Source organism: Martes martes (assembly GCF_963455335.1).
Source record: "Martes martes genome assembly, chromosome: 2".
Taxonomy (NCBI): Eukaryota; Metazoa; Chordata; class Mammalia; order Carnivora; family Mustelidae; genus Martes; species Martes martes.
Genome location: NC_137889.1, coordinates 49,947,928 through 49,961,259, shown reverse-complemented (window position 1 = coordinate 49,961,259; position 13,332 = coordinate 49,947,928). Strand labels below are relative to the sequence as shown.

General features: G+C 40.9%; 1 protein-coding gene across 2 annotated transcripts in view; it reads right to left on the bottom strand.

Annotated features, from left to right (window-relative positions):
* The window catches only part of PPP2R2A (protein phosphatase 2 regulatory subunit Balpha), a 94,529-nt gene extending 87,026 nt beyond the window's left edge, over window positions 1-7,503 (bottom strand). The window contains exons 1-3 of one of the 2 annotated variants that reach the window (XM_080797724.1): window positions 7,474-7,503; window positions 6,818-6,936; window positions 4,923-4,997 (exon numbers count right to left, since the gene is read on the bottom strand). In XM_080797724.1, coding sequence (XP_080653850.1) covers window positions 4,923-4,997; window positions 6,818-6,824 — 82 coding nt within the window. In that variant the 5' untranslated portion in view covers window positions 6,825-6,936; window positions 7,474-7,503. Of the gene's footprint in view, window positions 1-4,922; window positions 4,998-6,817; window positions 7,128-7,473 lie in introns of those variants that run through there. The other variant, XM_080797725.1, reaches the window with a different exon arrangement.
* Between the last annotated feature and the right edge of the window lie 5,829 nt (window positions 7,504-13,332).

The following is a 13,332-nucleotide window of genomic DNA, read 5'->3' as shown; positions in this document are numbered from 1 at the left end:
AATAGAAGTTATCACTTTATTCACAAAACATTAAGCAACAGGGAATAGTGGAAGAGTTGAATATAATCACCTTTGGATGGAATAGGGAGGATTAGGGTGTGGATGAAGGTAGGGACTGCCAGTTTACACTCTAAATCCTTTCTAGCACAGTACTGATTTAAAAACATACAAACACACACACTTTTTTTCGGTGAAATCTAACAAATACAGAAAATCAAAAATCAAAAGAGAAATGTCCAAGATAATCAGTTAATCACTACAGCCACCACCCAGTCAAAACACTATGTCCATGAGGCCCCCAGATTCCTTCTCAAGAACAACTCCCTTCCATCACTTATAAGTAACCACCACATACTGGCTTTTATAGCAATTATTTTGTAGCTATTCTTCAAAGTTTACCACTTTAGTAGGTGTCTCTAAGGCTATGGTTTAGTTTTGAATGTTTTTTAAACTTTGTATTAGTGGACTCAAAGAATATGTATAAAATACATACATAACATCTCTTCACTTTGGATGAGGAGAAATTCTTATAAATTCCCCAGTTTTCTCATTCTCCAACTCTTCCTTACTTGCCACAAATGTTCCAACAATAACAGCTAAACCCTTACAACACTTTATGTGCCAAGTTTCTGTTTTATGCATACTAACTCATTAAATCACCAAAACAACAGCGTAAGATTTTATTGTTATCTTCATTTTAGAGAGAAGAAAACAGGCACAAAGAGGTGAATTAATCTGCCCAAGATTACCCAGCTAGCAGAGGACTGTATTATGTAGAGGATGTAATTATGTAGCCTAGCACCAGTGTCTGTGCTACCTACTATCTCATGAGAGCAAGTTGTCAATAAAGGAAATTTTTCAAGTATGGAATATTATAAAATGTTATTACCACTACCACGAAGATTAAAAGGAAAACTGCAGGATTAGCGATTGTCTGAGTGATAGAGATTTTAGTACCTCACCCTTCTCCCAAACAAAGAGCTATACCAAAGATAAAGCACTTAAAAATTCCTGAGGAGGGGCGACTCGGTGGCTCAGTCCTTAGGTGTCTGCCTTCCGCTCAGGTCATGAAACCAGGGTCCTGGGATCAAGTCCCACATTGGGCTCCCTGTTCAAATGGAAGCCTGCTTCTCCCTCTGCCACATCCCCTGCTTGTGTTCCCTCTCTCACTGTGTCTCTGTCAAATAAATAAAATCTTAAAAAAAAAAAAAAAAAAGTGCCTGAAGAGACCTGTGCATAGAAATATCCCAATAAGAGTACCCCATGGGGCACCTGGGTGGCTCAGTGGGTTAAGCCTCTGCCTTTGGCTCAGGTCATGATCTCAGGGTCCTGGGATCGAGTCCCGCATCGGGCTCTCTGTTCAGCGGGGAGCCTGCTTCCCCTCTCTCTCTGCCTGTCTCTCTGCCTACTTGTGATCTCTCTGTATCAAATAAATAAATAAAATATTTAAAAAAAAAAAAAGGGTACCCCATCAACCAAAGACCAATCACAGTTATCTGGTCAAACATAAAAATTCTTAGTTCTGCAATGCACTTAATGACAAATTCTGAGCCTTCATTAAGTCCAATAAAGACTTCTTTGTAAATTAAGGCCCCCAAAGAGCCCAGTATCTCATACAACTTAACTTACCGGTAGTAATAATGTTGAGCTCTTTCTTCTCTAAAACATCTTTGAGAATTAACAAGATTAGCATATAAGGAACAACAGAAATCTAATCCAGTCCTGTCATCTTAAGGCTAAGCTTACTGGAACCCAAAGAATCACTTATTCCAAGTGACATATACTTGTTTGTCCCCAGGATAAAAACTCAAGGTCTCCTAACTTCTTTCTATTACACAGCTGTAGAACATCAATCCAAGTAAAAATACATCCATGACGTCCAGAGTATATCACAATCATCTTTTCAACGGATCTCTCCCTTTCAAAATCTCGTTAACAGTAATCACATTCCTTCATTAAACAAATACTCAACATCTACTGGTGTGCCAGGGACTGTTCTAAGCACCGTAATTTGTATAGGATACTCTGCATAGAGCAGATGTATTAGTTCTACACAGTGTAACAGCAAAGATTTAGGGTAAATTATAAATAAGAAGGGCTATAAGGAAAGATTTTTAAAATATTTCCAAGAAAGGAAGATAAGGAAAAGAGTTACAGACATGACTTGAAGAATTCTAATAAGCGATAAATTGTGGGATGACTGTAAGGCATTCCGAGGTGGGAACAGCAAAAAAACAAAAGACCCAAGAGTAAGACCATACAAGACTTGTTTGAAGAACCGCAACCATTTAGCTGGATCATAAACCATATTAGCAGATGAACTTAGAGAAACAGGGGACATACTGTTGAAAGATCTCGTATTCTAGGCAGAAATATCTGAACGTAATTCATAATCCTAGGGAAGCAGTGACCACTGAAGATTTCTGAGGAACATAAAATTGGGACAGCATTTAAGATTAACTTAGAAGCAAAACAGAGAACAAGAAGCAGGGAATCATTTAGGAAGTTACTGCAATGTGGATCAAAGATACTGAGATCCTGAACTAAGGGAAGTTGGGTATGGAAAGAAGACTAAAGAATTACAAAAGTAACAATGGTATGCCATGACAGCTAGCTGTGTGTAGGAGGGGAAAGACAATCCAGAGCCTTTGATGGGAAAGAACTTGCAATACATCATTAACAGAGAACAGGCAAGCTAAACTGAAGATTTAGCTAGATGTAACCTGTTTAGAGATTACAGTCTAAACCAAGGGGGAAAACATTAATCTTACTTGAGAAAAGCAAATCTTCCCTTAGGAACATGAACATAATAGACCATGACATGGAAACTACAGTATGCAAAAAAACCCAAATTAAAGGAGTATAATGTGAAAATTAGGGGCTTTTTTAAACTTACTACACTAGCATAAACTTAGGTACTTGACTTAAGTCATGTTTTTATTAAAATATGCATACCAAGCCTCAGCATGCTAAGATGCTAGGAATGCACTCTATGTTAAAGTATTATTTAACAACCTCAAAAAAAAATCATTTAATGAATCAGTAGCAAGGGGCACCTGGTGGCTCAGTGGGTTAGGCTGCTGCCTTCAGCTCAGGTCATGATCTCAGGGTCCTGGCATCGAGTCCCACATTGGGCTTTCTGCTGGGGGCGGGGGGGGGGGGGCCTGCTTACCTCTCTCTCTCTCTCTGCCTGCCTCTCTGCCTATTTGTGATCTCTCTCTGTCAAATAAATAAATAAAATATTTAAAAAAAAAAATCAGTAGCAAAATGTAGCTACTAAGTATTAGCAGAATAGAACTACAACTGTTCCCATCATACGTATCACAAACCATCATTTTATTCAGTTAGATAAGTTTAGAACTTTTTCTTCTAATTAAAACCCATGTGGTCTCTTTGCCTACTGTTTAAAAAAAAACTACGAGCTCCTTCAGGGCAGGGTTTATGTCCCAGATACCTCGCAGCCCCAATGCTCAACATTTCAGAACTCCCTCAACAGATCTTTGCTATAAAAAATAAATGGAAATCAACCCAGGAATAGTTTCCAAGTATATAGCACTCTCCTAACTTGAGTATTATACAACAGCACAAATGATCCAGTATTCAGTGGCTACTATTCAACAGGTAATGGAATTACAAAATGAGTAACACGTGAGTTCTCCCTTGAACTTAGAGGATTTCTCTCAACAAGTCAACCACCACAAGCTTCACCAGAAAACCTTGATTTGCGCTATTTACGTGACCATCAGTGAGTCTCTTAACTAAGATTTCTGGTTTCTCAACCGAAAAACAGATGAGAATTCAACAGAAATGTGATAGTGCTCCATAAAGTATCACAGGTACAATGTATGCCAGCTGGCTCCCCAAAGAACACCAAACTGACCAAACACTTCACTGATAATGACACTGACACAGGCAAATCCAAGCATTTGACTGGTTCAACACAAGTCTATCATCCTACCATCACTTGAGGAAATCCTCAAAACCAACAGTACTGCAGACAGGTTAGAAATAGGATCTTAACGAGAACAATACAATCTAGAGGATGATTTATAAACTTAAGGGAAACTTTTTAAAATTAAAAGTACATTTTAATTCATTTGAGTTTTGCTGGAAAATTCCTACTATAATTCAAGACAGAATACCATTAAAATTCAAACTTTAAACAATATTTCTGAACAATGAAATGATATAACTACTTTATGGGAAATAATGCCTCCAGCACCTAAAACCATCTCAAATGAGTGCAAAACTCGCATTTCCAAACTTGAAGGTTTTGAAATACACTAATAAATTTGGGAGAAGAATTAAGACTTAGGTAGTTTAACTGATCAAACCTAGCTTCTAACCGCAAAATAGGCTCCCCAGAACCATGGTTATTTCCTTACCCACCTAAATTAATCCTTACAAGACAATAAAATGTATCATTTGAGCCATCATTTCTTTACAGAATGTCAATCAACACCACACACTGAAAGCAGGCAAGTTAAACACTAAAAATCTTACCTCAAAAATGAAAGATAGTCATTCAAAAATGTCTGAGGTAAATGTTGATGCCTTTTTTAACATAATTATCTAAAAATGACATCCGAACATGAAAATGCATCACCATTTATTTGTACATGAAATTTAGAGTCAGGAAATCTTTACAATATGAAACTTAGATTTTTCTTGTGACAGTTTTACATACGTCATTATCTAGGTCCTTCACTTAACAGATAAAAAGTAATGATATAAGGTATTAATAATAAAAGACTAAAGACCATTTTCCAGAAAAGTGACTTGTAAAACTGTTCCTCCATGGCTCAGACAATAAACTCAGTATGTTCTTAAACTGTAACATATCTAGCTGCAAGGAAATCATTCAGTAATCAAGATTCTGAAGACTCCATATCCAAATTTTGCATTATTAAGTGCTTTCTTACCTTCTGCTACATCATCATCTACTGCTCCTTTCACCTGAGAAAAACACCACTGAATATCGTTCCCTCCTCCAGCTCCTGGAAAAAGAAAACACAGCAATTAAAACTGAGTTCTGTTCATGTTTACTCTCGTAAACACAGAGATGGTATCCATGGTTGGCATGATACTAATAGCCTGGTACTGCCCACACATACAACCACCAGCCCAGAGCACTAATTTGGAAGGAGGTTAGTTTCCAATAACTGGTAGTGCATTTAAAAAAAGAGAGATTCCAGGTATGAAATATCTGAAGGCCACGTACTATCATTAACTGCACATGTGTTTCAAACTTCCATTTTCCCTTCCCCTCAAATACAGTAAAAGCCTCACAGTCACGCAAGACCTACCAGAGAAAAGTAAATACCAAAAGTCAGACAGTTTTCCTTTAAGTTTACAAAAGGCTGCAGAAGGGTTAATAAGGTTAAACTACCATAAAACATGGAACGAAGTGAAAACCTCAGGAACATTACCCTGGGTGAGGAGTAATGATTCATATGAACCCAATCACCAAAGAGCACACACAGCAAACACAACACTCACCACCCATTTCTTTGCATTTCATTACCAGCAAATCACTGGCTCCAGACGGGAAAAGAAATCAAAATAAATGCTGGTGAGGAGACTGTCAGAGGAAGCTTGTTTTGCCTCCTTTCACCTTATCCCTCAAAATCCAGAGGACCTTGCAAAGAATTTCCCTAGTTTGTCATCATCTTGTGCAAAACAATTTTTATTTAGCTTAATTATTCAACAAGGCCAAAGAGCAACTTGTTTACAGCAAAACATAGGTCAATCCAACACGTTAACTTTTTTGAAGGTTTAATTATTTAAAGGTTATCTAAATACTGGAAAAAGCATGGAAAATTGGTTTAGTTCCTGAATGTTTCTATTTCACTTCCAAGCACTGTAGAGAAAATGTCCCGGATCTATGGAGGAAGAAACTGAATCAACACCTAAAATTGGTTCTTAGAAGAAGGAAGACATTCAGCAACATCAAAATGTATAAAAATCACTCTCAAAGCAATTACCTTTCTCTTCCTTCACCTTCATTCCTTGCTAAATATTCCAAACTGAATTTCTCTATGCAACCTCCCCCCACCCCAAGCTTTTACCTAAATCTCTCTCTCCTTGGCTATTTATATCACTGAACTCCACAACTATTTTAACTAACTCTACGAAACCCTTTTGGGAAAAGGACATCTGCACAAAAACTAACATACAGAACACAAAGTTTAAATTACATTTTTCATGCAACTTGGTGAAGAAACCAAAGGGAACTAGGGGGACTAGTTCAAGACAAAAAAATTCAGGCTTATGGTCTCAAAAATATACGTACCCACAGTGGGGGGAAAAAATACACACAGGTCCCCATTGTATTTCAACTTGCAAAGTACTCTTCCTTCTCAGTACAAAATACATTAATATGAACACCCAAGAAGGCTTGCAGCAAGGGAAAAAACAGGAATTGTATTAAGGAAAAACCCTAAAAAAAGCCCCGGGGAGCTGGGAGGAAACCGGAGAGAGCGGGGGTTATAACCGGCTCCTGCAAGCAGTAGGGACAAATCTGCACTCGCCCCCACCCCGCCCCACCCACGCCTTACCCCCCGGCTCGCCAGCACACACCCCACCCCCACCCATGCCAAGGTTCCAGCCCTCATTTTAAAAGCCATTTCGGTATCACAACGACCCCTTGCCTCAGCAGAACCCTCCCCACCCCCACCCCACCCCACTTGACCAATTCCCTGAAATCCAAGGGGCGCCCCGTGGCTCTACGAAAGGCACAGGCGGTCGCTAGGGGGTGATGGAGGGAGAAGGAAGGAAGCGGTGCCTTGTCAGTGGACGAGGGTGATTTCTCCTTTACCTGCCATGTTGCGCTGCAAATGGTGACCCTGCTGGGTTCCTCGGGGTCTCTGCTTCCTGAACTCACCCCCCTCACCTGGGGATGGGGGGGTAGAGAGGGCGGATGGCGGCGGATGGCACCTGTGGGGGGAAAGGGCGGGGGTCAGGGGAGAAGGAAGGAGGGGCGAGCAGATCAGCCAGCAGGATGGTGGATTTCACTCTGGGGCTTCCCCGCTCTCGCTCTTTCTCCAGCGGCGGCGGCGGCAGCTACGACAGCGACGGCGGCGGCAGCGGCAGGGGTAGGCGACTCCACTTTCAAAATGGCGCCGGCTGGCCTGGCCAGTGACGTCACTCGGGGGCGGAGCGGCCGGGCCGGGCCGGGACGGAGGGGCGGGGCGGGGCGGGGCGGGGCGAGGGCCGGGGCGGGAACCAGAGGGGGAGGGGCGGGGAGCCGCGGCCCGATTCCCGGCCCCCGCCCCTTCCTCCCCCGCCCCGCGCTCTGCGTCCCCGCGGGCCTGGCCTACGCCGCGCCCTATCCCGCGCGCTGTTGATCCGAGGTCTTGCAGTGCCCCGTCTGCCCTCCGTCCCCGGCCCGGTGCACTGTCCTGTGCACATCGCAGTGTCCCAAACCCTCGCGCCTGTGCCTGGACTCCGGGACGGGCTCAGCCGTGCAGTTACCATGCTCGCTCGCGGGGATTCGTGGGATCCTGTGTCTTTGAGCGTACCGTGTTTCTACTTAAAATAGTGACTCTGTAGCCAATGAAAAAAAGGACGGGGGTGGGGGGGGTGGATAGACTTGGCGACTCGGCCAAGGGGAGAGTTGGCGGGTCTGAGAAGGACTCAGTTGGCCTGGTTCCATGTGGGTGAATTAAATACCTTCTCATGGGCCCCGGGAACCGAGGCAAGAGTCCTTGGCGACTGAAAGCAGTTGAGGGTTTCTGAAGAGAAAGCGGAGTTTGCTTGTAGCAGACATGGCGGAAAAAGTGGCCCCGGTCGGTCCAGCTGAGAGAGTGGAAGCGGTGGTTAAGCAAAGAGCTGGGCTCTGAAGCCAGGCTGCCAAATGCTGACGCCATGCCTGAGATGAGGTTAACAGTCCTGCCTCATAGGATTGTTTCAAAGATTAAGTGACTTAATTAGGATACATGATGAATGTTTGCCGCCGTTATTGTTAGATTTGTGTTGAAAGCATCTTCAACAGAGTTAAGAGGTAGAAGAAGAAAAAAAAAAGGAGACACTAGTCATCATCCAAGAGGGTTAGCGTAGGTACCTCATTGAAAGATGCATTAACGATGCAGTCGCTATGTCCTACTGGACACTTTACATATCTCAGTCCCCGCAACACTCCTAGGATACAGATATGCATATTTTGCACATGACCAACACCTGTAAAAATATCCGGAATTTGACCTTAAGGCTGAAAGGAGTGATCAGGCATTCAGACACTAAGGGGAAGTTAACAATTATTTACATCGCCTCCTCATAGCTCCCCTTTCTACCTTGGTCTTGATTTCTACAACAGTTCGATTGTAAAACAAGTTTCAAAACGTATCCACGCAGGGGTGCCTGGGTGGCTCAGTGGGTGAACCCTCTGCCTTTGAATTGGGTCATGATCTCGGGGTCCTGGGATGGAGCCCCACGTTGGACTCTCTGCTGGGCGGGGAGCCTGCTTCCTCCTCTGCGTCTCTGCCTGCTTGTGATCCCTGTCAGTCAAATATATAAATAAAATCTTTAAAAAATAAATAAATAAAACAAAATGTATCCACACAGAAAAACTGCACCATTGGATTATTATTCCTCCATTTCTATCTTAGTATTTCTCCCTTAACCAGTGAATAAACAAACTAAAAATCCACCCTGTGTTTGTCATCTTTCAGCTACCTGTACAAAACATGAACGCACTGTGTGCTGTATTGACTTCTATTTTGGTTGATTTCATAAATGTGTCTCTCTGCCTATGCCTTTACTACTCATTTTTCCTTTTTACTTTCCATGCCATTGTTTAATAATTTAATCCTAGACTCTCCAGTGAACCTTAATCAAAACTGAGAGAGAGAATAGACCATTAAACTAGAGGATTGGCACCCCTATACACAAGTCACTTTCTTGTTTTATGCTTCAGTTTTTGCTATGTGTAAGATTTGTATCTTCACGCTTCCTAAAAAATGATTCGGTCTACAAAAATGATTCGTTCTTCTTAGAAGCCAATGAAGCTTGCCTAGAAACTGAGATAATTATAACAGAAGTTCATACAGCACTATGTGCTGGGTGCTGTCCTAAGAACATTGTATGAACTCTTGAGGGTACTACATGCCTATGGGACAAGCTGAGATGGGTCTAATAATCAAGAATTGGTGACCCTAAGCTAGTAGCCCAAAGACAAGGGTTGCTCTTGTTGGTCCCTCCTTCCTTATCTTACATTCTATCTTCCGTCTCTGTACTAGGTCCCTTTCCTTACCATTTCATGGAAATGTCTTCTGTCAAGGTCATTAATGATCTCCATGTAACCAAATCCAATGGTCACTTCTTTGATTTTTCTCTTTCTCGACTTTCCAACAGTATTTGAAACCGCTCACCACTCCATGCTTTCTGAGACCCTTTTTTTTTTTGCTTGTTATATGATTGGTTTACACCCAATCTTTCCATACACATTTTTTTAGTTTCCTTTGCTGGCTCCTCTTCCTGGACCACCTGTAAATATTAGGGTGATATGTCTTCCTGTCTTCTGCCCTGTATATGCCTCTCTATCCCAGGCAACCTCATTTAGTATTTACAGATGTAAATACCGTGTATATACCAGTCACTGCCAAATCTAGACCTCAGCTGTCCTTCCCCTGGAACTGCAGGCACATACATCTACCTGCCTGCTTGACATTTCTACAGATGTCCAATAAGCATATCAAACAAGTAGTGACAGAACATAAATATTGATTCCACATCTGCTTTATACCTTGGCTGATGCTGGTTTTCCCTGGAATGTCACCATCCCCTCTAACCCACCCCTGCCTCAAGAGTCCCACATGCCCGTCTCTTTCTCCTTCCTCAGCCAGTAGAACCCTTCCTGGTTCTTTAAAAATCAATTCTGATGTAACTGCCTTCAGAAAGCCTTCTTTGATATTTTCCCTCATTCCCTATCTACCTTAAGCTGGGTTGGGTGCACTTCTCAAATATTCTCATAAAATCTAATGTACTTCACTCTTATTAGATTATGTTAAAATTATATAAATATGTGTCTGTTACTAATGGAGTTCTTTGAGGAAGGATGTATGTCTTATTCATCTCCATATCACCAGCCACATAATTTGTTGGATTAACGGCTGAATGAATCAATCTCTCTGGCCTGGGAAGAAAACCACTGAAGTATTGTCTCCATAAAGCTTACCCTATCATACATGTTTTCACTTACTCTTCTTAACCCTGGAAAAAAGAGGCATTTTACAAATTATCTTGGTCATTCTGATGTACATCTATTAGGCATAGTTGGTTAAATTTCTAAGTTGCTTAGAGATAGATTCATCCCAATTATTTCCAACTGCTCCTTTGTCCCTGAGTACATATTAACCAAGAGAATCCCACAGGACATCACTCTTCATCCATATGATCCACACACCTTCACACAAACATTTTGTCATTAAGCCCCTAGTCAGAACTTCAACACCTGACCATGGGTAAGATGCCTAAAGTAATAGTTCCCTGCAGAACTGAGTTCAGCCTAGACACACCAGGAGGAAAACTCAAGGTTTTTCCGATGAGGTCCTGGAGAACCTACAAGTCTTAGAGGTGTTTTGGTTCCAATCTAAGCTGAGAGGCACTAAGGGCACCTACAATCTCACCAGCAGAATGGAGCTAATGGGACTCACCAGTGGGGTTTTGCAAGCTGGCTTTTTAAAGCATTTCGCATAAGGAGGGGAGAATCACTTGAAAGTTGTTTCCTCGGAGTGGGTTGAATACAAACCCTCCTTCACACTGGGAAGTGGCACTGTCTAGATGCTTCTCCTCTAGGCAGTTAGAATTAGGAATGCCTAAAAAAGACCATAAACTCAAGGGTAAAAGGAGAAGTCCTTGATAAGTAAACGACACAATTTAAAATTTTGGCAAACTCACTATAAGCCATGCTTTCTGACATGGAACAAGTTCAAGGACTTCATAGGGAAAATTATAAGCAGATGTCAGCTTCTTACATATTTTCTTAATATCTACAAATTTGGCTTACAAAGCAGGTTTCCAAAACCTCGCAGAGTCTAGATTATATTGACAATTCACATCACAATATTCAAGGTATTCAACACACTATCAAGGGGTGCCTGGTTGGCTCAGTTGTTCAGTGGCTGCCTTCGGCTCAGGTCATGATCCCATGGTCCTGAGATTGAGCCCGGCATAGGGCTCCCTGCTCAGCGGGAGGCCTGCTTCTCACTCTCGCACTTGCCTCTCTCTCTCTCGCTATCTCTCTCTCTGTCAAATAAATAAATAAAATCTTAAAAAAAAAAAAAGAATGCACTATCAAATCACTAAAATATCCTACACTAGCAGGTGTTTAAAGAAAACAATAGTGAATCTACCAAGAGGACTTTATGTAGCCAAATGTTTGGAAAAACAAAGGAAATTGCTTACGCTTTTGTAACAGGATACAAAATACAAATACAATACGATCATAGGTATGTACAACAAACATACACAAAATACATGGAACTGAAAAAGACAGGAAGGAAAGGTACCAAGGTGTTCACAGAAATGTCTCTAGGCAGGGACACAATGGTGATTTTTTTCTTCTTTGACGTTTGTGTTTCTCCCAATTGTCTATAATCAATAAATATTAAGGGAAAGAATAAACTTTAGCTTTAAAGTTCTTTAAAAGTCCATTCTAATGCTGGTATTAGAGTTTGTTGATAAAATCTGTGTTATAGATACTCCACCTTAAAGTAAAAGTTGTAGTCCATTATAACTATGTTCAAAGATGTGATTTAATCCATGGTTTTACCATAAAACAAAGAAATATTTTCTTTTGGTCTTTTAACAGCGTGCATATTTTTTTTTAAAGATTTTATTTATTTATTTGACAGACGGAGATCACAAGTAGGCAGAGAGGCAAGCAGAAAGAGAGAGGAGGAAGCAGGCTCCCCACAGAGCAGAGAGCCAGGTGTGGGGCTTGATCCCACGACCCTGGGATCATGACCTGAGCCGAAAGCAGAGGCTTTAACCCACTGAGCCACCCAGGAGCCTAAAACAGTGTGCATATTTAAAGATGAAGAAAAGATCAGTAAATTCTTGCCGTTACCTTGAGTTTATAAATTGCAACAAAAATCTTGTTTTGTGCTTCCATTGGAGATACAGTGAATAGATATATAAGCTGAATATCTCTTTGATATAAAATGCAAACTTTGTGTAATTAAACATTATCTCTGAAATCTATATTCAATATTGCTTATTAAATAACTATAAATGCTCTGCAATGTAGATAAATTATTATCCAAACCACTTGTTTGATGTATAAATCTACTTCCATGCTGTAGATTTTTTAGGAGGCATTTGAGATTAGCTAAGACACTGGCATGTGCTTTATGCCTAAGTAATAGAAACATACACACTCAAGGTTGGAAGGAACTTTAGGGACTAATTAGCTCAATTCTCATGATGCATGAACTTCCTATTCAACACGCTTTCCAGTGCTCATTCAGTCTTTGCTTAAAAACTTCCAAGTAATCAAGAACTAAGATCTCTTCTGATTTTACTAATCACTGAGTAATTCTTCCCTATATTGTATAGCAATGCACTTCAATAGAACTTTATTCCACAGACCCTGGCTCTCCCATCTGGGACATCTTTAATGTGAATATGAAGGTCATTTGAGTCTTAGTTTATAACTATGTCTCTCAAATTTTCTATTCTCCATAATCATTGCCCCAGCTTCCTTAAAGCTTCCTTCCTTAATCCAGCTTTGATCTATTTATCAATGCATTATCTCAGTCAATATCCTCTACATACAGGCCAGTTTTTCCAAATGCCTCATATAATCATGCGGAGGGCTAAGTACAACAATTCAGGCCCAACAATTACACATCTGTTACCTGCTCTCACTTGTAAACCATGTTTCCATTAATGTAGTCAAGAATCCCTGGGATTTCACAATCATGTATTGTGATCTGAGCTCCTCTTCCATGCTTAGCTGTTAAAATAAAGCTCCCTAATCTTTTCCCCTAATGGTTCATTTTTCAGATTGATACATAATCTCTGGAAAATAATAGGAACTTGATAAATATTTGGATAAACAAATACAAGTCTTATTTTCTATTATTGTTTCCTTCATAATTGAAGTTTTATTGATCACAATTTGATGAATGGTTCATAGAAATTATGAAAAATATATAGGGAAAATCTAAAAAGCCATGCAATTGTAATTCTTCCTAGAGAATTATTCCAGCGGCTTTTTAGCTTAAAATTTGATATCAAGGGGCGCCTGGGTGGCTCAGTGGGTTAAGCCTCTGCCTTCGGCTCAGGTCATGATCTCAGGGTCCTGGAATCGAGCCCCGCATTGGGCTCTCT